Consider the following 27,973-nt stretch of genomic DNA (forward strand, 5'->3'; position numbering starts at 1 on the left):
TAATACCTCGGGACGATTCTGATAAAGATGTCAGACAGGAGGAAAAATGGGGTAAAATAAAAGTAGACAAATTTAGAAGAGAAACGTTTTTACAAAGGAGTAGAAATAGTTTGGAAGGCACACAGTTCTTATAAGAAGAGAAAAATTCTACAATTTAGATTATTTGATTGCCAAGATTTTTGATTGCATGCTTAATCCTTAAAAAAGATTCCCAATCAGCAATAATACAAACTTAAAGCATAATTTATTGATAAGTATAGCTTAAATCAGCCTCAGGAATTGAACAATATATATTAGAAGTATCACAACCGCGTCCAAAATTTATAACACGAACTCTATGAATTGGATAACAAAGCATTATTTTATAATTTCACTTAGCAACGAGCCATTAATTTAAAGTAATAATTCTCAAAAACGCTTTCAAATTTACTTGCAATACTTAACGAAAACTATGTCGCATTGAAACTGAAGAAGCAGAATAAATATACTCTGTGATAATTTAGTAATATTGTAATGAATAATAATCTATAGATTTAAAATATGTAGAACATGCTCAAATTCTGAGATATTCAATAAAGAACTGTGAGCCAGCCAAATTATTCCTAAACCAGCAATTACTTCCAATAAATACTTCAATCTGATACATTAAATTATTACAAGTTACTAATAAATACTTTTATGACATTCACACATAAAATATAGGTGTAGTAACAATCTATGAGGATATACACATTGGAAGATCTATTCAATTACACTAGCTAAATATTTCAATTAGTACAATACAAATAAAATATCACAATTAATACTTCAATTTCTACATACAAAGACACAACACAACTGATACATAAATGAATAGGCTAACATATTAAGTGCTAAGATATAGATATAAGAATAGGATAAAAACTAAGGAGTTGATGAAAACTCTAAGGGAATATCAAACAAATGAGACTTATAGTGGGAAAATTGAATATGTACTATGTATAAATAGGTTCATTTCAGATTACCGGATTTCAGATTTCAACAAAATTCCAGATTACCTTATGGGGCATATTAATCTAAAACTGTTACATTTAGTGAGGAAAACATGAAGAACCCAAGATAACCTATAAACTTGAGTGTTGATAGGAGATGACATTGGGTAATACGGCGAGGCAGAACATCCGAAAGGATCTCTCTGGCCGATAAAAGCCATAATAATAATAAATAAAAACTGTTACATTGCTTAAAAAAGAACTATTGAATGGATAATTACCAGTGAAATCGAGGACATACTTTTTGAGTGACTCTTATTTTTCAATAGTACCGTACGTTTGCCATCTCTCTTCTTTTCATCATTTTTTCTCTTCTCCTTCTTTCTTTCACCCTTATTCCACTTATTCATAATCTCTTTTATTAAATATTATATTATATAGATTCTATTTCATCTTTTGTAAGTTTTTAATGACTCTAATGAATTTGTATTAGCAACTCTCACCTGCGCACAGGATTTTCTTGCAGGTGATTGGTTTCTTTTATTTTTACTGAAAGTTTTTTTTTGTATATTTATTGTTGTTGAAGAACCAATAAAGAATTTTTGATTTGAGGTAGGAGTGAAACTGTTTTAAACTTTATAAAAGATTATTTCAACGTTCTATTGTAAAAATTTTCAAAATGTATGTATTTATACTACCTTATTAAACTTTATTAATTTCATCTTTAAAAAATATCACAGATCGGAAGAGAAAAACTAAGGATAGGTCTGGTTTCAGAGTTTTCACTTGATCAAATTCAGGGCCTCTGAAGTGACGACTGCTTTTTAGGCAGCTGGGACCGACGCGATAACGTGTCCATCCGAAAGACGGGAATGGCACGAGAAAAAATCTTGTCCGGGCCAGGATTCGAACCCTGGTCTCTGCTTCTCTATTCTCACAACAATGTGAAGGACATTTTACATTATTGCGCTCTCAACTCAGGGATAGTCAGTTCCACACCAACTGGGTTCAGCCACTATCTCCGTAAACAAAGCCATAGTGCATTCTGATGACGTCAGTACAGGTAGGGCTCCTACACCAATAAAAACACTAGCTGATATAGATCAGTTGGAATCAACGAATTTTTATTGGTGTACGAGCCCTACCTATGCTGACGTTACACGAATGCACTACAGCTTTGTTTACGGAGGTAGTGGTTCAGCTTGATAAGCTATTATTTGTGCGTAAATTCATTTTGACGTCCTTTATAAGAAAAAGTCTCAGGTAACTATAGCCTATAATCATTACTGAATCAATATATTTGTAGGTGATTTTTTTTTTTCATTTAGGCCTATTGAAAAATTGATCTTACTTCATCTATATTTTTCTCTCCTTTCCAGTGTTTATTAATTTTCATTACTTTATATTATGAATGATTTAATTTCAATTGTTCTGCATTATATACCATTTTTAATTTTGACACTTGATAATGAAAAGTTTAGCCGAAACTACAGTCTTGTCTGAAATAAGATAATATAGGCCAAAGGCTACTATAGTGAGGTCCACGTTATAATGGCAGTATTTGATTAACATTGGTTTTGCTATCCTTGTCTATCATTCCACAAAGCAGATAGCGAATGTATCAAATCATTGTTTTGTGTATCAAGTTGATATGATACTGTATCATATTGATTTGATACTGTATCTTATTATTACAATTTATACTATACAATATTATTGATAGTTGTAAGCTTAGCCGAAACTACAGTCTGAAATAAGTTAATATAGTCAATATTATAATGGCAATATTTGATTAAGATTGGTGTTGCAATCCTTGTCTATCACTTATTTCAGTCTTGTCTGAAATAAGATAATACAGTCAATATTATAATGACAATATTTAATTAACATTGGTGTTGCTATCCTTGTCTATCATTCAACAAGCTCATATCACTAACCTTTCCTACCTCTGCAACGTTGCCAGATCGTTCTTCAACAATGTAGAAATATTATTAACCAAATATTTAATCTCAAATTATGGAAATTTATTATTAAATCATTGGAAATTGATGAGAAATTGCTTTTATTCAAATGCTGATCAATGAATAATTGTTATTAAATAATTTTTGAATTGTAGCTCTCATCGAATTTCTATCTAGCTGTTAACCCTGTTGTCAATATTTGCAGTAGAAGAAATCTTCGGGTGGTTTACAACATTGAAAATAAGATTTTCGTTCAGTAATAATAATTATTAAATCATTAAAAAATATATTTTCTTGACAATAAAATATAATTGGTTATTTTCAACACTAATGAAAAGTTAATATTACAATGGATATACTTCTTGTACAGAGTTGTGCAGAGGAAACGCATGTTTTTCGAACAGCCAGTACTCGTTAACGGGAGATGGTATTGCCCTGGAACGAATGTTGGCAGACGACCCATACTATGCCATTTCAGTTTTTATGAGCATTGGAACGTACAACATCCTATTATATTAAGCGAGCAATTTCTGTATACAGTAGCCTCTCTCTTAACCGGACACCTTTTAACCGGACATCGGTTTAACCGGACTACACTCCACGGAAGTGACATCTCTTTACCGGAAAATATCATCAGCACATCGGTTCAACCGGACTGTACAGTACTTCTGCACCTGCCACGAATCATAATGGCTGTTCGAAAAAACATGCGTTTCCTCTGAACAACCCTGTATAAGGTATATTATATTCTATAGAAGGCAGTGGCAAGGCAGAGAATCGAAAATGCTGTTCTCCTATTTTTGTCCATTATAACGTGGACATCACTATAGTAAATATTCTTTGTAATTGAATTTGAAAAATGATGATTTATTCATTTATTTATTAATGATGATTATTTATTTAATGATCATTTTATTTTTTTAAATTTCAATTACGGTATTTTAGATGAATTTGTTCTTACTTTGAATGTGTTTCCAGTGTTAGCATGATCACGGTGCCTGCTGCCAATGCTGGTCTGTTGGCGAATCAGGGTTGCCACCTTTTCAAATTCCTCACAGTCCACATCTCCATCACCATTCAGGTCGAACATTCTGAACGCGATTTCAAAATGGCGACGGGATGCTGAAAAACACAACCGGACGTTTGAAATTACTTACAGTTGAAAATTAATTAAACTAGAGAATTTCATTTTTTCAAATGGGAACGCGGTCATGTGATACATGACAGGATTTCGATATAAAGTTTCAAAAGAAAATTAATGGCGAAACCCACACATAGATATCTCAAACCGTTCTAATTATCTCGACATTCAAAGATACAACATACTATACAAGAATGGGATAAACGAGTATCTACATTGAGTAATCAAGTATTAGAGAATAATAATAGTGGTTCACTATAGTTTTCATTTTTCTAGATAGAAAGGTGGATCGCAAGGGAAATTTCCATCTTGGAGCCACATATTAGAACATTTAAAAAGGGAGGAAAACGTGATTAGGTTGGTACCACTGTTAACATGTTTTCAAATGCCGACATGCGCGAATTCAGGGAAAATGAAAGGAGGGGTAACAGTCAAAGTGAAGTGACTGCGGCTACAATTTCTCCCACTTCCTACAATCTTCCTTTCTTCTTCTTCTCCTTCGTTTTCTCCTTCTTCTCCTTCAATATCTTGGGATAAATGCGTTCAACCGACATGAAAAGGATAGCCCAATCTGCTTTGTCGAATAGACAAGGATAGCAACAGCAATGTTAATCAACGTATTCAACGTTAATTATAACGTATTCTGTTCAATTCATTTTTCTAACATGACTAACTATTCAAAAATGAAGATTGAAAGATTTTCTAAAATTCTTATTCAACGGAGTTTTGTGATATTTCCAACAGTGTTTGAGATATTAGCTCTTCAAATCAATATATATTTGAAAAAATATATTTTATTGACGAATAAAATATATTTCAGTTAGAGTTGATCATAATTAATATTACATCAGATATCCCGGAATGACTTGAATCACAGGTATCTAATATAGAAGGCGGTGATAACAGAAAATTGACAACTCTGTAGTCCTATCATTTCCACTGACTTCATACCTTGAATCTCACTAAAGAAGAAAGTCAAGTGTCAGCAAAAAATTAGACAAACTTGAACCAAATAAGTAAACTTGACTGACAAAGATGAATCAAGTTGCGCGTAATAGCTTTAGGACTAAGAAAACAATTGTAAGTTGTCGAACAAATGGTTGAAAACAATGCGACAATAATTTATTTGATCCGAAAACGTTTGCTGTAGTTTACTGCTTTAGTGAGCTCCGTAATATTCTTGAGAAAAATGGCGGATAATTACTAAAAAACCATGTTTTTCACGATTTTCTCAAAAATAACTTGACCGATTTTTTTCAAATTCATACCCTGTATAGTTATTATAGTTATCAGCTCTATTAACTGGCATGAGTCTCCTTTCTGGGAAACTAATGGGGGGTCCACCCCATCCTTGAGAAATGGACTTTGTAACCTCCTTCTCGTGCATGAGGTAGGTAGACTAGGTAGAACAGTTCATGAAAAAAAAACACATAGTCGAGATATTTCATCTGTAGAACAGCTGTTTTGACGACTTTTAAAAAATCATCGGATTTCACAATAATTTACACAAAGGAAAAAGTACTCTGAAAACAATTATATATACACATATACAGTAGTCTGATCGTAGTTTCAAATGTTGTTGTCAATCGTCTCTATGTTATTCCCCTGAATTATTCACCTTTAAAAATGGGGCTTACAGTTCAATGAGCGAGGAAAGTTGTGTGAGTGCGCCACACCAGATTTTTTTATTTGAGCGTTGAAAATTTAGGGTTCGATTTAGTGTGATTCAATTTAAACTGTCAGCATTGTTTGAATGGGAAGCATTGATGTTATGTATCAGGGTTGCTGACAGTTTAATACATTACTTTAGTGGCTAGAGGTTATAAACTGTCAGTATTCATTAAATGGGTAGCATCGGTGTGTTTTACATAAGGAATGCTGACCGATAAAAGTGAATTTTGACTGAGCTTGCTAGTGGGGTGAGGTGGCGTGACTATTTGTTATGTTATTGATCTGGGAGGCAGTGCACTGCTTTATGCTTTGCCAATTGCCACCAGACCATTACAGTTTAGTAAGGTCCACGTTATAATGACAGTATTTGATTGAGACTGGTGTTGCTATCCTTGTCTATCATTCGACAAAGCAGATGGCGAATGTATAAAATCATTGTGTTGTGCATCAAATTGATATGATACTGTAACATGTGTAGTGATTCTTCTTCTTTTTCTTATCATTCTTCTTCTTCTTCTTCTTCTCCCTCTTCTTCTTCTTCTCCTCCTCCTCCTTCTTCTTCTTCTTCTTCTTCTCTTCTTCTTCTTCTTTTTTTTCTTAGCCTTCTTATTCTTCTTCTTCTCCTCCCTCTTCTTCTTCTTTTTCTTTTTCTTCTTCTACTACTACTTCTTCTTCTTCTGACTTCTTCGTCTTCTTCTTCTTCTCCCTTCTCTTCTTCTTCTCTTCGAATTCTACTTTATCAACCTTCTCCTTCTCCATTCATCCTCTTCTTCGCCTACTCCAGATTCTTCTCCTCCCCTTCTTCTTCACCGTCTTTCCCTTTCCTGTTCTTCTCTTCCTTCCACTTCATCCCCTCCCACTTCTTCTATTCGTTTCTTCCTTCTTTTTATTGTCTCCCGCATTATGGCAAACCAGAAATTGATTTCGTTGCTATCAAAAGAAGTAGAAGAAGAAGAATAAAAAAAGAATTAAAAAAAGAAGAAGAAGAAAGAGAAGAAAAAGAAGAAGACAAGAGAATAATAATAATAAGAAGAAGAAGAAGAAGAAGAGGGAGAGGTCGGAGAGCTAACTACACCAGGCACTAAATATGACAAAGACAGACAACAACACAATATTGCTTCCGAATAAAATGATGTCAATAAATAAAGCCGCCGTCTTCTCAAGTCTATCTACGGTTGTAAATTCGCCACAATTCACTATTATCCCTCCCCTCCCTTTCGAGGTCAACTTCTCAAGTATGAAACAATATAATATATTGGACAGACTGTTTTGTATATTCAATAAAATACAATGTCATACATTTTCTTCCCTAAATGTTGTATGAGGGAATTCGGGGTTCTTGCAAATGCAAGAGAACTAGAGAAGTCTAACTTTCAGCGGAATATCGAGAGCATTTCTGTCTGTCAACTAATCTATAGTGAGGTCCACGTTATAATGTCAGTGGATAAAGATAGAAGAACAGCGTTGCCTGTTCTCTGCCTTAATTATATTTATACATTGTCAAAAACAGATTTGGCATCGTTGCGGAGCTAGAAAAAGATGGTACTACCTGCTTTGTCGATTGATAGACAAGGATAGCAACATCAAAGTTTATCAATTACTGTCATTATAACGTGGATCTCACTATAAAAGATTTGAATCTTTGGTCACCCACTTCACTTCGCTGTATTACCAAACAAATTCACTCGTGATTTACAATACAAATCACAGATAAATAATAATAATATAATAATTATTATTAAATATAAATCCAAATTAAATGCTGTAATTCACCCTGAAGACTTCTGCTACTGCAAATATTGACAACAGGGTAAACAGCTAGATGGAAATTCATTATATAATTAAATAATAATTGATTCATTAGCATTTGAATAATAATTGCAATATCTCAGTAATTTTCAACCATAAATGATAATAGTTAATAATCATGTTCTTTTTCATAATCTTTTCCTATATACTCCGTTTTAGGGCCGGTTTCCGAGCTCGGGATTAGACGTAGTTATAGACGTCGTTTTATGATAATCTTTATTTTCTCATTTCTATAATTGGAAACGTTTTTCTTTGACGAAATGGAACATTCATAAATAATTCAAAATACTGTAGTTGAAAATTTACACTATTTTCTCTTTATTTTATTTTGTGTTCTATTTTCTAGTTTTTCGAACTTCAATTTAAACTACCTCCGTAATAGTATATTTCGCACCTAGAGCAGAAAATGAGATTTTTCCGGCTCGAAATCGGTTTTCAAAAGAAAAGATTGAGAGCCGGAAAAACATTTTTGCCCATGGTGCGAACGCTATTTTTCGCCATACACAAAAATAAACAATATATTATATATATGAGAATAGTTGTTTACTAAGCACTTCCGAAAGCAGAAGTGGAAGGTGATAGCTCTAGCAAATCTGAGGTAATCTGAATATCAGGAATTGTCCAAGTATTTTTATTTTTTATTCTGATTTGTCTAAATAACCTAAAAGATGATGTTCAATTATGTGGGAGGTTGAGTTTATACTTTTTTATTCTTTCAAATGACAATAAGATGATATTATTATAAATGTTTTAATTATTGAATAATGAACACAAATATTGAAAAGTTTTTTGATCAGCTGTTTTTTGATCACCTTTCTTAGTTCCATGTTAGCGGCTGGAAAGGGTACTCTTTCCGGCCTAGGCCGGAAAGAAACCTGTTCTGACGTCAGACGAGACTCGTCTGCAAACAATGTCTTTCAGATCTACGTAGGGACTGGAAAACTGCTGCTTTCTGTGCAGTGTGGCGAAAAATCTGTTTCGGAAAGCCAATTTTCTGACTCCAGCTGTTTAAAGTCTGGAACACAGCTGAATCCCGAGCTCAAAAACCGGTCATTAATATTATCAACTAGCTGGCCCGGCGAACTTCGTATCACCAAATTCTTAATGCATCTCATGACAAACTTTAGCTGGATGCACACCTGAGGAGGCGCGATGCGGCATTTTGCATTCAGGTGCTTCTTGCTATTGGTTTGAATGGAAGAACTCACACACATTGAATCGGGCATGGCGTGGAACGGTGTGATAAGGCAATCTCCATAAGATCAACACTTTGTATCACCAAGCCGCGCCTCCTCAGGTGTGCTTAGCCTTAGCTTAATCTGATGCACTACGGTATATTTTTATGGAAATTATTCAACAATCAGTATTTACATTTATATCTTAATATGGACTTCCTATGTGCTTAGTTAGTTGTGCAGCAGTTATATTATTACTTTCCTTGCCCTATTACCATAGGTAAGGAAAGTATTGCTTTCCGAAAAAAATTAAGGTACCCCAATTTCTAAATTTCTATACGTTTCAAGGTCTCCTGAGTCCAAAAAAGTGGTTTTTGGGTATTGATCTGTATGTGTGTGTGTGTGTGTGCATATGAGCGTATGTGCGTCTGTGTACACGATATCTCATCTCCCAATTAACGGAATGACTTGAAATTTGGAACTCAAGGCCCTAATCCAATTCAAGATGGCGGCTAAAATGGTGAAAATGTTGTCAAAAACCGGGTTTTTCGCGATTTTCTCAAAAACGGCTCCAACGATTTTGATCAAATTTATACCTAAAATAGTCATTGATAAGCTCTATCAACTGCCATAAGTCCCATATCTGTAAAAATTTCAGGAGCTCCGCCCCATCAATGCAAAGTCTGATTTTATATTCCCAATTATCAGGCTTCAGATACAATTTGAACAAAAAATTTCAAGTGGAAGAGATTGAGCATAAAATTCTCTACAATTAATGTTCAGTGGCATTTTCACCTAAAATTGGAAATAAGCTCGAAATTCGAGAAAATGTGTTTATTCAATAATGCAAACTGTTGATTCTATTAAATCATTCACTATGAAGAGATAGCAGACTTCGTGTGTCTCCAGCGTTATTGTTCTGCCACCAGCTGGCAGATCTTTGAATAGTAGACTTGAGATGCGCGTGTACACTAGCGTCAGGTGATAAATTTTCATAACGGCAAGGAAAGTTGTGAGAGTGCGCCACACCAGATTTTTTTTAGTTATAGTTGAATGCAGCTTTCTGGGAATTTAATGGTATATCTCCTTGCTGCTGATATTCCCGTGCATATTCTAAATTTACAGAATTTTGAGTTCTACGACCCAAGTTTGGACGTCGTTCATACCGCGGCTTCAAGAATAAAGAATTTAAATTTTGTGAATCATTGGAAAGAAAATTGAAAAACAGATTCTACCGACGACTGTTGGATGACGCAATGATTAAAACAGCTGATTTTCATTTCTGGGTGTGGCCAGCCACTACCTCCGTAAACAATCAAAACACTTGCTGATATAGATCAGCTGAAATCAACGAATTTTTATTGGTGTAGAGGCCCTACCTGTGCTGACGTCACACTACGGCTCTGTTTACGGAGGTAGTGGGCCAGCTCACAAATCTTCTCCCATAAGGATTGCAAGTAAAATTTGAAGGACAGAGTCCAGAAGTCGGATAATAAATTTGATAGTCCATAAACCTGGTCCTGAACATAACTAAAAAAAATCATCAAATTCGGTGCACTCATAAAAAAGTTATTGAATGTCAAAATTTGAGGCTCGATTTTTATTTATATAGAAAAACTTCTCAGCTTTATATTACAGCTTGCGAACAGTTTGAAGAATACTGAATTGAAAATGCAGTGCTTTATTGAATTCATAATTTTCAATATATGTTCTCAAACACTTCATAGTGTACAAACATAGGCCTAGTTGGGAATGATATGTTACTGCATATTATAGTCTAGATTCTAGGTTCAATTAGAACTGGACAATATTCCTTGATCCTTGGACCGTGGTGAAAACACCAGAATTAGGCAAATAAGAAATTGACTAATTAAAAGATTCATACTTCATCCTTGAACCCAACATTTGAAAAACATTCATGTTTCAACAGTTGTACAGGAACACAAAAATATCATGAATAATCATGAATCTAATTTCATGGATGGACCGACATGATAGAATTATATGAATATTAATGAGGAAAATACATGATAAGTTGGGACTCCCTTGATTCACGTAAATCAACAGAGGAGGAAAATGTACACGCCTCAAAATCAGGTAGGGGAAATTCACACTCTGCAAAACAGGTGAGGGAAATTTACACCTCTCAAAATTAGCAAGAGAAAATTCAGTGGGATTAAATTAGCGATACGCGTATCAACAACAGCGGGAAATTTTCACCCCTCAAGAAGTGAAAAGGGAAATTTAGAGATGAGAGTTTCCCTAAACTTTGCAACACTGCAATGGAATCAAGTGTTTCAGAGTGGAACAACATTGTACAGTTTTCCCCCCGTCCTTTTACACTCATATCCTCCCTTCTGTCACAAATATCCAACAACCCTTACAGTTTTCCTTTGCTCAAGTTCTTATTTTTCTTTATGTTCTCTCTTTTAGCTCTCTCACTCCACCCCAACATTCCCCTCACATCCAAAACTCAATATTTCCCTTTACAATCACACTATCTCTCTCAATCAGTGTCCCATTTCTTCTCTCTCCATTCTAATCAATTATATTTTCTCTTATTATCTTTCTCTCCAATTTCTTTATAATTATCTTACTCCTCCTCATGTCTTACATTTCTTCACATCATCTTACCTCATTTATTTCTCAATAAATTTCTCCCTCTTTTTTCATTGTCTTCTATCATTATTCTCTTTTATATTTGGGGCTACAGAAACCCAATAAAAATTATCAAGTATCCTTTATTATATCAAACACATCTATAGTGAGGTGCACGTTATAATGGCAGTGGAGAAAGATACGAGAACAGCATTGCCGATCCTCTGTCTTGTCAATGGCTTCTATAGACGGCAGCTGATATAGGTTTATTGATGATTTTATTAAGCAAGAAATTATATTTTTTAATAATCTTTTAATGAATTTTCACAATTAAGATGAAATATTTTGTTAATTAATATTATTAATTCTACATTGTTAAAAGACGATCTGGCAACACAGCTAAGCGAGAGAGATAGTGCTATCCGCTTTGTTGAATAATAGACAAGGATGGCGATAACATTGCTAATCAAACACTGCCACACTGCCATTATAACGTGAACCTCACTATAGTTTCAAGTTGTGTTGTATTTATTCTATTATTTATTAGATAGAACATACAATACAATGATCGGAAAAGAAAAAAACAGTCTATTGCCCAAAACTTCTTCAATTTCCAAATATTAGTTTCAAATTGTCCAAATAGGCTATTATGTAGGTTATGTCCATTTCAATTTATATTTTTTCATCAATGTTGTTTTCCATCACGAACTGCTTATTATTAAATCACTTTTTGCTTTTAGAAAAACGACTAGACGACTATCACGTTGTCACAGTGAGTGATTAATTCATTATTTATTGTAAAATATCTGACTGCTAGCCGTTTTTTCTAAAAGCAAAAAGTGATTTATATTTTTTATTTTGATAGAGGATATTTGATAATTTTTATTGCGTTTTCTCTCCCCTTTTCTGTCCTCTTTTTCATCTTTTCTCTCCTTTTTATTTTCTTTTCCTTCCCTCTGCACTATCAAATCTCTCTTTCAATTCCAAAAATTGACAACTCGGGAAATCAAGCATCTGTTCTACAGTTCTATTTACCCACGCTCCTCTTACTCTCTCTCTCTCTCTCTCTCTCTCTCTCTCTCTCTCTCTCTGTTCTCAAAAATCTCACCCTTTTCATACTCCCTTCTCTATCTTTCTTCCCTTTTCCACATCATTTAATGCGCTCAGAAATCTTATCTTTCCATCCCTCACTCCAGTACCCCATCCTCCAGTCTTTATTCCAACCCCTACGTTTCACCCTAAATTTCCCTCCATTTTTCCCTTTTCCCTCAATCCCTGCACCAACAAATCCCTCTCCCCAACCCAGCTGTTCCTCAGTCTAAATAATGTAGTCCTCACCAGAATACGGTCGAGATGTAAGCCTTTAGGGAAAATAACAATCAACACAGCTAGTTCCGCTATAAATTTCTCAATTACTAAATCAGATACGAGTTTCGTGTTGAAACCTTCAAATCTAACACATTTCGCACAAAATATCACGCATTCTAACCAACAAACCACGGCACGTCGCTATTTTAAACCAGTGATTTAACCTCTGATAAACAACTCCAACTCCTTTAAATATTCCACTGAAAATCTTGACTTTAGACACAAATAAAAACTAACCCAAACCCCCATGTGAACCACAACGTAGCTAACCTATCATACCAACATGAAACGATCAAACAAATCAGATTGTAAGCGGGAGAGTGATTGAAATCTGAGTTAGTGGTGTGACAATAATTGATATTTCTGACAGCGATTGTCACAATGAATTCCAAGCAGATATTTCATCAAGTGGTGAAGAAGATCATGAAAATGGCCAGTGAGTATGTGAGAGAATACCAGCACAAGTTCTATTTTGAAAAGCCAAAGCGAGGTGAGTGAAAACTGTTTATACTGTATTCTCAAGTAGATCTATTTGATAATTTGATTGTAAAGAGATGTTGTATTATTTCTCCATAATTGGAAGAATAAAGACGTTGATTTTGTCAAATATAGTGGATTGAAAGATCTTTATTTGCCCTAAAATAAAACATGAGGTTTTGACAACATCAACATCTTATTCTTTCAAAGACCTATTTGATATCAAGGTATAGTAACTAGCATGGTTTGATATCATAACTAGCAAAGTATCCAAATACTTCTCAAGGAAAGAAGCACAAATTGTTTATTTAGAGTGAAGGAGATAATCCATGAAATCTATTTCGCATTCCGGTAAGCTATTGTTCTGAATTAATTTTAAAATCAAATTATAAATGGAAATAGAATAATGATCAGTGTTGTTTTGATTTAAAGGAATTACTTAAATTTATGTGTAGGAGGTACTTGAGAACTGAAGTGGGATTAAACTTGTTGAATAAGAATTGATATTGTGAAATTTCTCCATAATTGAAAAAAACACATATTTTTGACACATCCATAATGTGGATGTGACAAAAAACTGCGTTTTTTCAACGAAAATGAATTTTTAAAGAAATATATCATAATTAAAGAGTTTTGTACAATTATAAATAGGCTGTCATTTTTTGCTCTAGGATTTTTGAATATAAATTAGAATTCTAAGTACCCTTTTTAAAATTATTCAGTCACAACATGTTTCGGCTATATGATGCCATTATCAAGTGATGAGAAAATAAATAATCAAAAAGGAAAAGGAAATAAAATAAGAAATAAATAAATATTTATTTTCCTATCACTTGATAATGGCATCATATAGCCGAAACATGTTGTGAATAAATAATTTAAAAAAAGGTACCTACTTAAATTTCTATTTTTATTTATAATATATTATAGGCTATATGATAAAAATCCTTCCCAATACCTACACTAAAGCTAATTGCTTATTTTAATAACAGTAGATTTTTTATTCGAAAATAAGCATAAGCAAAAAGAAGTATATGAATTCTTAGCTTGAAATTGGATGTTTCAAAAGATTTCAATCTAGGGATACAATATTATGTACAATGATTACAATGAGTTATGTCATTTCATGGTTTAGTTCAACTTTTTACAATATTCTAATTTTTCAAAAACATTCAAAAGCATACAGTTTTCCTCTTGCTTTAGAATAAATTGGGTAGAGCCGATATCACTAGAAATACAAACAATATTTCCACAACAATTATTAAAATAATTTTGTTGGAAATATATTATACCACTGGTATGAAATCAAGTAGACCAATGTTAATAATCATATCACAGCCTACAGATGTAAATAAATTGGAAGTTGCATTTTTTCAAATGATAATTAATGAATAGGCTAATTATTGTTAAACGAAAATCCCACTTAAATGCTATAAATCACCCCGAAGACTTCTGCTACTGCAAATATTGACAACAAGGTAAACAGCTATAGTGAGGTCCACGTTAAAATGGCAGTATTCGATCAACTTTGGTTTTGCTATCCTTGTCTATCTTTCGACAAAGCCGGTGGTACTATCCTTTTCTAGGACCACAACGGTGCTAATTATGTTTTTGACAGTGTAGAAATATGATTAATTAATGCAGAGAATCGGCATCGCTATTCTTCTATCTTTATTCACTGTCATTATAACGTGGACCTCACTATAGATGGAAATTCGATGAGCGCTACTATACAAAAATTATTTGTCAGCCCGGGAATTTCCAACTAGCTGTTTACCCTGTTGTCAATATTTGCAGTAGCAGAAGTCTTCGGGGTGATTTACAGCATTTAAGTGGGATTTTCGTTTAGTAATAATTATTCATATCACAGCACTTATTTCAATGAAACAATTCTACCAGCAAGTACAATCCCATTCTTCAGATTTTGTTTCAATCAAGTCACAAAAAACTTTTCTCATAAGGATGCAACCACTTAAAAGACTCAACTTGAATTCAACCTCAACTTTGAAATGAAGGTTATGTTTCTCCCAAACAAAAATTGAGTATTTTCCATTATCTCAAACTTTCTTTATAACACACTACGTATTCTGTGAACTGGAAACATTTCAACTTGTTTGTAATCAAGTAGACACCGTACAAATGTTAATAATCATATCACAGCACTTATCTTAATCCAAGCAATGAAAAAATTCTACCAGCAAGTACAATCCAATTCTTCAGATTTTGTTTCAATCAAGTCACAAAAAACTTTTCTCATAAGGATGCAACCACTTAAAAGACTCAACTTGAATTCAACCTCAACTTTGAAATGAACGTTTCACCCTACTGAAATACAATATTTTCCGCTATCTCAAACTACCTTTTTAACATACTGCGTATTCTGTGAACTGGAAACATTTCAACTTGTTTGTGATCTTATTTATTTATCTACAATCTCAAATTTTCTAAAATTCAATCTTGAGGTCGAATCCTCTCAATATTGAGGTGAAACCTTGAGAGAAGTGACATGATGTTGAACTTTTGAGACAATATATAATCTTCAAAACTCTAGACAATATATAATCTTCAGAACTCTAGACAATATATAATCTTCAAAACTCTAGACAATATATAATCTTCAAAACTCTAGACAATATATAATCTTCAAAACTCTAGACAATATATAATCTTCAAAACTCTAGACAATATATAATTTTCAAAACACTGTATGTTTCAGACTACTGTATGAGACACAAAATATTCTGTTTCAGATTATGTTTATAAAACACCTCCAACGAGATTTCTCATGGTACTGCAACCACTTAGAAGACCATCTTGACCTAAACTTTGATTTCAACCTTATATTCACAACTTGTTTGTGATCTTATTTATTTATCTACAAACTCAAATTTTCTAAAATTCAATCTTGAGGTTAAATCCTCTCAATCTTAAGGTAAAACCTTGAGAGAAGTGACCTCGTTGATCTTATGAGACAATATATAATCTTCAAAACTCTAGACAATATATAATCTTCAAAACTCTAGATAATATATAATCTTCGAAACCCTAGACAATATATAATCTTCAAAACCCTTGACAACAATATTATATAATCTTCAAAACTCTAGGCAAAATATAATCTTAAAAACCCTTGACAATATATAATCTTCAAACCCCTAGACAATATATAATCTTCAAAACCCTTGACAACAATATTATATAATCTTCAAAACTCTAGACACTATATAACCTTCAAAACACTTTCTGTTTCAGATGTATGAGACAAAAATGCTCTGTTTCAGCCTATGTTTAGAAATCACCACCAACGAGATTCACTTAGAAGTCCATCTTGACCTAAACTTTGATTTCAACCTTATATTCACACAAGTCTTGACCTCGAAGTAAGCTTTAGGACATATTTAAAGACAATAGAACAATTTTTCTTCCATTTCAAACTATGTTTAGACACTGTCATCAACCACCACCTTTCTCAAGGGACCGCAGCCTGACTTTGACCTTGGAGTTAACCTTGACCTTGAATTTAACCTGATATCATTGACCTTAAAGTGAAACTGAAGATATGTTATACGCAATAAATATTTTTTTCTCCATTTCAGACTAAAGTTTATTCCCATTTCAGACTATGTTTAGACACTGCCTCCAGCCACAACCTCTCTAATTGGTGTGCAAACTGACCTTAACCTTGAATTCAATCTTTTATCCACACTTGAACTCAACGTGAGCCTTAGGATATGTTTTACCCTAATAAATATTTCCTTCTATTTCGGACTATTGTTTTTCTATTTTAGACATTTTTTGTTGTATTTTTTTCTTTAGGGGTACATTTTAATATAAATCCTATTATATTAAGCGAGCAATTTCTGTATATCTGTTTATATATTTATAATTTTATATCTGGTTATTTATGTTCAACGGATCTCGAAAACGGCTCTAACGATTTTCACGAAATTTGGAACATAGTAGGTTTATGATATAAAAAATCGATTGCACTAGGTCTCATCCCTGGGGAAACTCGCTGAAGGACATGAAAAGGATAAAAAATATTCATCCTTGGAAAAACAGATGATAATTTCGTCGTCTGTCGAAACTGAAGATGCGAGTGTGGGAGAGAAACAGATTTATTTCCAGCTGTGTTATCAATCAGCGAGAAATATTATCTAGCTAGACAATTTAATCGACTTGATCAGAATAATCTGATTTGTTGACATGACATGATAATCCTTCTAAACTAGAGTATATAATAATTTTCAAAGTTGATCATTATATAACAATTTTAAGTGATTAGTGAGTGTTATTTTGTTATTCAATTTGGTTTGTAAATAATCTAAATTAAACTTTTTTTTCAAATGTTTGAACTGAAAATTGAACCTGAATTCAAGTGTATGGAACATAACCTACTTTCTGGACTATTTATAGTGTATAAATCAAAATTTGGAGAACAAACACTTTCGGGCTGTGCCTGTTAATCCTTCCCCAATCATTTTAAAGAATTTTGTTCGGTTCATCAATAGTCAATAAATAAATAAAGATCGAAGCTCGGTGCCCCGATATTGAAAATATAAACCTGCGTACCCTTTTAAAATTATTTCGTCACCACAGTTCCGACTACTAATGCCATTTTCAAGTGACGAAATAATTTATTCTCAGATTTATATTTTCATTTATATTGATTTGTTTCATTTCAGACTATGTTTAGACACCGCCCACACCCACCACCTTTCTCATGGGACTGCAGCCTGCTAGAAGTCAACCCTGAGGTTGACGATGAGGCCCACCTTCTCGACAGGCCGATGCGCGCGGTCCAGCTCGTTGGCCAAGTTCACCCTCTTTGTCCTACTGACGGGCGCCTACTGCTATCTCTCCTACCTCTCCATGCCTAGCAGGGTGACCTCCACCCCCTCCCACCGAGCCACCTCACGCGCCAATCGTACCACCAAAACAGTAATTATATCATTATATATATTAGTCTGAATAAAATGAGTTGTGCAAAAGGCTATCCACGAGTGATAAAGCATCGTAATGCGCATGTACAGTTTTAAAATAAACTATTTTTTTGGACAAAACTTGGGAATGGAATAGTTTTGGGCCAAGCGTGTTGTTCCTTCCCAATCATATTTATATGATTTGTAATTGTATCCACAAATAAATGAATAAACGAATGAATGTATCGTTTACGTTTTAGCTGTAGGTTACCTTTGAAACATTTCAACCCTTCACAGTCTACCCTTTTACCTTTGGAATCGAATGTCTTTCGATTGTATGAATCAATAAAGAATCAACTAGATAAAGTTATTACACGAAAACCCAAATGAAATGCCGTTAACCAACCAAAGACTTCTTCAAATATTGACAACAGAATGAACAGCTAGAAGAAAATTTAATTTGTATTTACGTTTAATAATTGATATTTATATTCAAATGCAATCCCCCATTTCTTTCCACCTAAACCAATACTGAATTATTTTGTTGCAACAGATAATACACCATACGACAGAGCAAGCCTACGACTGGACAGAGGTGGAAATGAAACTATCTGAACGGAAAGACAGATTGCAAAACATCTGCACAAGTGGAGTTGTGCCAGATCTGAAACCGAATGCATGGGAATTCGTCATCGACGCCAAACATGAGCTCATATGGTGCAACATATTTAAGGCGGCTAGCTCCTCCTGGATGTATAATTTCAACTTATTAGGTAAAATTTCTTAGAAAGTTGTTTTTTAGTGTAGACGATAAATAAAATCTAAACAAAGCAGCAAATAAAAATTGGATTTCAAGATTAATAAGAAATCAAATGTCAACAACGTCGGAATAAACCTTGATTACTAATTTCTAAAATTTGGTTTCATACATTAGATGTATTCAAGAAAATATAACAAAACTGATGACAAAGTTATTCAACGTTTGGAAGTTCTGTATCAAATTATGGTGAGATGTATCAAGTTGAGATGATACTGTATCATGGGTGGTGATACTGTATCATGTGTGGTGATACTGTATCATTTATGTTGATACCATAGACAAAATATAGCACAAGAAGATATTCTATGGTATAGGACGTTTATATTCCAAATTTTATTAACTCAAACGATATTCCTAGTAGTTCTTTTTCGTGAAGCAATGTGACGCTGGTAGTCTCTCATACTGTGCCGTTCTTACACTCACATCCGGCCAAAACAGTAATAATTATTTATTTCTATTCATTTATTTACAATGTTTGTGAATATAACACACATTCGCCCAAAACTGCTTGTAATATTAGAAAGTAGTTGACAATAATCCTTGAGTTGACAAAAAAAGGCTTGAAATTTGGAACATTAACGACTTATACCATGGGATATCTTCTTATGCTATCATTCTTTTCTCTACACAATATGATACAGTATCACCTCACATGATAAAGTTTAACACAACATGATACAGTATCACCACACCTGATACAGTATCACCACACCTGATACAGTATCACCACACCTGATACAGTATCACCACAATATGATACAGTATCACCACACCTGATACAGTTTCAACTCGATAAAGTTATAACACGAAAACCCAAATGAATGCCGTTAACCAACCCAAAGATTTCTTCAAATATTGACAACCGAATGAACAGCTAGAAGAAAATTTAATTTGTATTCACGTTTAATAATTGATATTTATATTCAAATGCAATCCCTCATTTCTTTCCATCTAAAACAATACTGGACTATTTTGTTGCAACAGATAATACACCATACGACAGAACAAGCCTACGACTGGACAGAGGTGGAAATGAAACTATCTGAACGAAAGGACAGATTACAAAACATCTGCACAAGTGGAGTTGTGCCAGACCTCAAACCGAATGCATGGGAATTTGTCATCGATGCCAAACATGAGCTCATATGGTGCAACATATTCAAGGCGGCTAGCTCCTCCTGGATGTATAATTTCAACTTACTAGGTAAAATTTCTTAGAAAGTTAATTTTTCGTGTAGACGATAAATAAAATCTAAACAAAGCTGCAATTAAAATTGGTTATCACGATTTTAAGATTAATGGGAAATTAAATGTCAAAAACGTGGGAATAAACCTTGATTTTCTAATTTTCTAATTTTGACTAATTTCTAAAATTTAGTTTCATACATTAGATGTATTCAAGAAAATATAACAAAACTGATGACAAGTTATTCAACGTTTGAAAGTTCTGTATCAAATTATGGTGTTGTGTATATAGTTGAGATGATACTGTATCATGGGTGGTGATACTGTATCATGTGTGGTGATACTGTATCATTTATGTTAATACCACAGAGAAAATAGCATGAGGAGATATTCTATGGTATAGGACGTTTATTATATTCCAAATTTCACTGTCAACTCAAAAGATAGTCCTAGTAGTTCATTTTCGTGAAGCTATGTGACACTGGTAGTCTCTCATACTGTTCCGTTCTTACACTCACATCCAGCCAAAACAGTAATAATTATTTATTTATTAATATTCATTTACTTACAATGTTTGTGAATATAACAGACATTCGCCCAAAACTGCTTGTAATATTAGAAAGTAGTTGACAATAATCGGCTTGAGTTGACAAAAAAAGGCTTGAAATTTGGAACATTAACGACTTATACCATGGGATATCTTCTTATGCTATCATTCTTTTCTCTACACAATATGATACAGTATCACCTCACATGATAAAGTTTTACACAACATTATACAGTATCACCACACCTGATACAGTATCACCACAATATGATACAGTATCACCACACCTGATACAGTTTCAACTCAATAGGATACAGTATCACCACACCTGATACAGTTTCAACTCAATAGGATACAGTATCACCACAATATGTTACAGTATCATCTCAACTTCATACACAACACCATAATTTGATACAGAACTTCCAAACGTTGAATGAATTCTACAAACCATGGGATATCTTCTAATACAATTTTTTCTGTATAGTGATACTAAATGTTTTACTGAACCCAGTTAAGATGCTATTATCAAAGCAAAATTTAATGGTTTGTCAGTATTGGCTGAATGGGAGGCATTGACGTAATACACAAGGAATGCTGACAGATTGAAGTGGATCTCACTGTACATGTTGTTGATGGGTCAAGCCTATATCATAATGGGCCATATGAATAAAACCAAAGCATATGCTCATGAGCATGAGCATGGAGCATAAGGTTATTCTCATGAGCATTAAGGTAGGCGCACACAGATCGTCATCGGACGGACGGCACGCATCGGACTGATCGGAGGATTAGATTTGATGCATTGTATTCAATTGGAGAGCGCATACCTATCCGCATCGTATAGGTATGCGCACTCCAATTGAAAACAATGCATCAAATCTAATCCTCCGATCCGTCCGATGCGTGCCGTCCGTCCGATGACGATCTGTGTGCGCCTACCTTTAGGTAGAAGCATAAGCATTTGCTCATTTTTATATAAATCAGCTTTACCTTATACTCATACCTTCTGCTCCTGAACTCTGGAACAAATGCTCACGAATTTTAAAGATTTTTCATCAGCTAATTCGCCTTTGTGGCCTTGTTTTTATAGCTCACGTAAGCGCTGAATAATTATGCAAGTATAGACACCCGCTTGTGTTTGCGTCGTCTGCTTTGTTTTCTATTTATGAATTGAGTTTTGGGTTAGTTGAGTTTAGAATTTTGAAATAATAGCATGAAAAATGTCATCTCCATAATAATCTTCAGCATATTCTTATAACATCAATAGCCTTCTTCTAATAGTCTACACTCTCATCTTCTTAAATGCCTATTTCCTATTTTGTGATGGCTATCTTTATATCTTTATATCTTTTGTATTTATTCTTTTGTAGGAATAATGTTGATATAATCATGGTTGAATCTAAAAAGAGTTTTATAGTTCTCAACTATTGGTTGTGATCGTATCTGGTATAGTTTCCTCTTCCTCATACGAATTAGTTGAGCCATTTTACTATGAGCAAAAGGTGAAAAGCTGCTCTAGACTAGACTCACCTTTTTTGAAGCATTTGCTTCAAAAGTTGAACAAATGCTCTAGTTTATTCATACAATTTTGAGCAAAAGCAACATTTTGCTCACGTTTATTCATAGAGAATGAAGCATATGCTCAATACTTTAGAAGTATAAGCAAATGCTCAACTTTATTCATATAGCCCACTGTTTTTGATGGGTCAAGCCTATTATCATATTATCTTTTCATATTAAATTTTCATTAACGTTTTGTAATGATATTTTGTGTAGGTGGCTACCCTGACGCCTACCTCCGCATGGTAAAGAAGAACCCGATCACCCTGCTGCGAGCTCGCTTCCCTCGCCCAACCGTCCACCAGCTGGAGACTTCCCTCCCATCCTCTCTCTCTTTCTTAATAGTTCGCGACCCCTTTCACCGCCTCCTATCTGCCTATCGCGACAAACTGGAAACTGTACATTCGCCCTACTACCGTCAGTTGGCCAAGGTAATATTTCACTGCATCCTACTTATCTTAGCTATAAAACAAAATGAGTTTGGATGGGTCTCGAACCGGCAAACTCTCATTCATGAGTCACGCGCACTACCAATAGCTAAAGATTCACTTGGAGAAGATCTGTTTGATCGGTATTTGAAAAATAACTTTTTTGGGTTATTTTTGGTAAATTGAATAACTTTCTCAAAAATGGTTATTTTCAGGAAATTTTTGGTTTACTAGATCAACAATACTATGAAGAATCTATCCTCTGAATCTCATCGATTTATCTCTTACCGAATTTGAAATGTTCTGTCCCAAAAATTTAAAACTTTGGGCGCTCATATCTCAAAAATTAATGATCGGAAAAAAATGTTTTCCTGAGAAAACTTTTTCATTTTGATAGCTTGATGATATACAAATCGAAAAACTTTGAAAAATATCACCAGTAGAAAGTTTACTTTTAGCCTTTGCACAGCCTTAAGGCTCAACTCACACTCACGCGACTCAGGTCGAGAAGAGACTCGACTCTCGAGTCTAGTCGAGAGCATGTGTTTTCAAATGGTGACGTCGCGGAGACTAGAATCGACTGGTCTGAGTGTCACCATTTGGAAACACATGCTCTCGACTAAAGTCGAGTCTCTTCTCGACCTGAGTCGCCTAAGTGTGAGTTGAGCCTAATTTTGAATCACAAATTGCTTTTTGTGTAGTTGAGAAGTTGATATTGTGGTAATTATTCATATTGAATGAAAAAGACTAAGAAATTGTCAAAAAACCACTGATTTATTGATAATTAGAAAGACCGGTTTCGGTTATTACACCATTGTCAATCTCTTATAAACAATGGTGTATATCAGAGAAATGGTGTATACCAGTTTATCAGAGATTGACAATGGTGTAATAACCGAAACCGGTCTTTCTAATTATCAATAAATCAGTGTTTTTTTTGACAATTTCTTAGTCTTTTTCATTCAATCACAAATTGAATGAATTTGTTCTAATTATTATATTGAAATTTATTGAATAATAAGAATGAAAACAGGCCTATAACCATTCTCGGTAAATTGGGAATCTCAAGTTAAAATTGCGAGTTAATCAGTTCATTGGTTTATAAGTGTTGATGCTTCATTCGTGTATTTCCTATCCCGTTCATTAAGTATAAGACAATTCCTTTAACTTTGTTGTAGTTCTGACACTGTGTTACTTGTAAATATTTGAAAAAAAAACACTTACTTTTCTTGGAGTATTGAGGAATGCATTTCACTCCTGAAGAGGAGCTTCATCAGCCTGACACCAGGGGCGCATGCTTTTATGGGTTGGACTGAGTGGCCAAAATCTGTGGAAAGCCTTGGCTTTGGCCACTCAGTCCAACCCATAAAAGCATGCGCCCCTGGTGTCAGGCTGATGAAACTCCTCTTCAGGAGTGAAATGCATTCCTCAATACTCCAAGAAAAGTGAGTATTTTTTTTCAATTATTTACAAGTAACACAGTTACTGAAATACAACAAAAGTTATTAAAAGTCTGAACTACAACAAAGTTATTATCTATTTATTTATTTATCTATTCATAAGCAAATACAATTCAGGTAAAAACAACAGGCATTTGCCCAAAACTGCTTCAAACCTTAATTTGGAATACACAGTCTAAAGGTTATGCTACTTACGTAACTTAAATGATAATATAGTATTATATATAGTGTTTCGTCATGGAAAGCAACATCAACAATTCCTTTCTTTATTAATAATAAGATAAGCTCCTAATCTATTGTATTGCTTTATTCAAGGTGATAGTGGCCCGCTACCGAGCGAAAAGCAGCCGATACAAGGGTGGTCCGACATTCGCCGAGTTCGCCAGTTATGTGGCCGACAGCCGAAAGAGACCTGACGAACACTGGGCGCCGTTCTACAAGTTCTGCACGCCTTGCGCCGTCAACTTCACCGTTATTGCTAAGGTCTGCATTTTTCAAACCTATTCTCAGTTATTAGAATAAAATATAATCATTATTAGAATAGTATTGTTATTGTCAAGGTCAGAATTTTTCAAGTCTATTCTCTGTTATTAGAATAAAATCTAAGGGCCTCAAAAACGGTAACAATAAAATTTATTCTATTCCATTCGTTGATATACAGAGTGAGTCATATGTATGAGAACCCTTCAATAAATTGGAGACTGTTGCAGATATAATACTGTAACTTTCAGGATAAGTTATTGGTCGAAGTTTTAGTTTTTAAAGAAATGAGGGATCGTAACTGAAATATTTTAAATGTAAACACCCATTGTGTGGTGCATCATTTAGAAGGCCTTATGGCCTTTTTCAAAACAAGAAAAATTTCATCGATGAAAATGTTCTATGATAGTCTATTTGTATTCAAGTAATATTGAACTTCAACTACTGATTGAAGTTTTAGTTTTTACTTGAAACTTCAATCGGCCGCCATTTTGGATACAAGTATCATGGAACATTTTAATTTATGTTATATTTCTTGTTTTAAAAAGGTTTTTGAAATGATGTACCACACAATCGGTGTTTACATTTGAAATATTCGAGTTACAACCCCTAAGTCACCCCCTTATGAGAAGTTGAAACTCAGTTGTACGTCAAAAGGTGGAGTATTCGACCAATAACTTATCCTGAAAATTACAGTATTATAAGTTATTGATAGAATACTCCACCTTTTGACGTACGTACAACAGTCTCCAACTTATTGAAGAGATCCCATACAAATGACTCACTCTGTATACAATGCTTGTATGTACAATGTACCATATACATACATGGTTAATAATGATCATAATTTGACAGATTATTGTAAACTTATGAAAATTTATTCGATAAAAAAACATAATGGTCATAACCCATTTCTTTATAAAAATACATAGTATATTCTAATGATGGACAAAGTTTCAATGATAATAATGTAGTCGCGCATTACGCTCTTAATACATAAATAGCTATTTTGTAGAATCACTAATACCCTTTATTTTTTGAAGTCATGAGCGGTATCGACCAATGACTTTTCATTTATTTTTATTGTTTTTTTGTTTAATCCACCTATTGATTTATCTGAGGAAGATTTATCATTAAGGTAATATTTTAAATCAAACCTTGTATGTATATGTCAATGACAAAAATAAAATTCTTATAAATGTGTTCATTCTTGTCTTCGAATTTCAGCTAGAAACCCTGAACCGCGACCAAAACTACATAATACACCGACAAAAGCTGGAGCGAATACTGACGCCGAACCGGCTCCAGGTGCAAAACCGCTCGCAGGGCGGCCTCCACACCAAAGATCTCATCAAAAAGTACTACTCAAAGCTGAGTCGAGCCCTTCTCGACAGACTGGTCGACATCTACCGGATCGATTTCCAACTGTTCGACTATAACGCCCAAAAGTACTACGATCTAATCAAGCCTTAATACCGAGATGCCTCTATTTCAATCCCATAGCAAGCCTTCATTACCTAGTGCAACCAAGTAAACGAACAATTTATAAATAGAACTGTAGTGGATGAGAAACTAGAATTTCAGGAACTAATAAGTGCAGCAAGGGTACATTTTTTACAGTAGAAAACTTCTTGATAGATTAATATTGTGAAGTCCACGTTGTAATGACAGTATTTGATCAACATATTTGGGTTCATCTTGCTGATTCTCTCCCAATCATCAATTTGATGTTGTGATTGTAAAATGAATTAAATAAATAAATGAAACATTCCTGTAGCTAACATTGTCTATCATTCGACAAAGCAGATAGCCCTATCCTTATCTAGCTCCACAACGTTCCCAGATCGTTAACTAATATAACTAATAAACAAAATATTAATCTCAATTATGAATATTTATTATTTAATCATTGAAAAATATATTCTCTTCACAAATAAATATAGTTGGTTATTTTGAACAAGAATGAACAGTTGATATCACATCAGATATACCTTTATCAGCTATCTGCTATAAAAGACATTGGCAAGGCAGAGAATCGGCAACGATGTTTCTCCACTGTCATTATAACGTGAACATCACTATAGTTCAATTCCTCTCAAAGCCTTCAACAAAATTATCTAGCACACCCAGGAAAATCAAATGTAAAATTTTATACAGAGTAAATTAGACCTGTAGTAAATTATAAACTGATCTTTCAACAATATTATTTAGTGCAACAGGAGAAAAAAGCTTAACATTTTTATAAAACAGTAGCGGGGGTATTGGTGGAGCTCAATTATATTCAAAGCCTTCAATAAAACATTATTTAGTCCATCAAGAGGGAATGCAAATGAATATTTTGTAAGAAGTAGAAAACTTATTGGTCGATGAATGTCAGTTCCATTCAACAATAATCAAGCCATCAACAGAAAATTATTTTTTGTACCAGGGTAAATTCGGTTAATTAGTTTATAAAGTAACAGTAGTGAAGAAAATAAGTGGACACAATAACGTAATGACTAAAAACAACCAGAACCAATAATTGACATCAAAAAATTGAAATATTTTCATAAAAACTAAACTGTCGAACACAGAGACAGTAATAACATAATATTTGATAATACGAATCCTGATTAAATTCCAAACATATAAAACACTGTTCTGCTGCAAATGAGAATCAAAGTGCAGATTGATTATTAAGTTTGAATGAAACCCACCAATATTCATTGCAGATAAGAATCGTATAGACTCTTAGGGAGTCATACACAATATTTCACGATGATTCAAACGTCCAGAGATAAATTTATAGTTTCAAATTATCATTTTTCACAAATTTTGAGTTTTTAATTATTTCAAATACTAGATTAATTGAATGTAAGTTATTAATAAAAACGTATAAAGCTAACTAATATCTCATTAACCAGGCACAACTTCAAACTAAGACAATAATTCCCAAAATCAATCTATGAAATATTTTTATAGCCACAAAATTAATAAGGATAAAACCAGACATAATTTTCTCGAATACCATATTTCAATACTGCTTGTAATAACCTTCTAACCGCATTTCCGTTGATACCCCAATATTAATACTTCATTATTACTCCTAACACATTCTGTGAAAATCTTCTATTAAAATCAATAATTTTGAACATACTTCTAAAATTACTACAAATAGCTTTATCATAAATAATATAATATTTTTATCATGGGAGCAATAATCAATTGCAATAAGCTATAAAGCTAATTAGATTTAAGCACAACTCGTTGAGGAAACATCTACGCACCTCATTTAAGCTAATAAGTAATGAGCTTAAATTAAAAATAATTTAGCTTATAAACATTGCACTTTATTAAATAAATTGAATTCACTCCAACATGTGTGATTCGTTTCATTTTCCAACACCTATCCAAGATA

General features: G+C 33.6%; 2 protein-coding genes across 12 annotated transcripts in view; one reads left to right on the top strand and one right to left on the bottom strand.

The window, feature by feature from the left end:
* The window catches only part of LOC111047759 (calcium uptake protein 1 homolog, mitochondrial), a 71,297-nt gene that overhangs the window by 21,740 nt on the left and 21,584 nt on the right, over positions 1–27,973 (bottom strand). For all 10 annotated transcript variants that reach the window (XR_005572453.1, XR_005572452.1, XR_005572454.1 and 7 more), the window contains one exon: positions 3,894–4,054. Coding sequence is in view for 7 of the 10 variants with exons in the window: in XM_039437537.1 (XP_039293471.1) it covers positions 3,894–4,054 (161 nt within the window). In the remaining 3 variants the exon portion in view is untranslated. The remainder of the gene's footprint in view (positions 1–3,893; positions 4,055–27,973) is intronic.
* Positions 12,614–27,930, top strand: LOC111047763 (carbohydrate sulfotransferase 10). Of its 2 annotated transcripts, none has more exons than XM_039437539.1 (6): positions 12,614–13,184; positions 17,857–18,112; positions 18,647–18,866; positions 22,425–22,639; positions 24,412–24,579; positions 25,804–27,930. In XM_039437539.1, the coding sequence occupies exons 2-6, from the start codon at positions 17,936–17,938 to the stop codon at positions 26,047–26,049; spliced, it is 1,026 nt and encodes a 341-aa protein (XP_039293473.1). In that variant the 5' UTR covers positions 12,614–13,184; positions 17,857–17,935; the 3' UTR covers positions 26,050–27,930. The 2 variants fall into 2 exon arrangements, with proteins under 2 accessions (XP_039293473.1, XP_039293474.1); XM_039437540.1 differs by lacking the exon at positions 18,647–18,866 and adding an exon at positions 19,898–20,117.

The sequence above is a fragment of the Nilaparvata lugens genome, chromosome 11 (genome assembly GCF_014356525.2).
Source record: "Nilaparvata lugens isolate BPH chromosome 11, ASM1435652v1, whole genome shotgun sequence".
NCBI classification, from domain to species: Eukaryota; Metazoa; Arthropoda; class Insecta; order Hemiptera; family Delphacidae; genus Nilaparvata; species Nilaparvata lugens.

What these genes read in the sequence shown, in the direction of transcription:
- LOC111047763 (XM_039437539.1), top strand. Translation starts at nt 17,936, where the DNA reads ATGAGGCCCACCTTCTCGACAGGCCGATGCGCGCGGTCCAGCTCGTTG. An exon ending in GTATAATTTCAACTTATTAG is followed by an intron (nt 18,867 to 22,424) that starts GTAAAATTTCTT and finishes TATTTTGTGTAG; the next exon opens with GTGGCTACCCTGACGCCTAC. An exon ending in ACTACCGTCAGTTGGCCAAG is followed by an intron (nt 22,640 to 24,411) that starts GTAATATTTCAC and finishes GCTTTATTCAAG; the next exon opens with GTGATAGTGGCCCGCTACCG.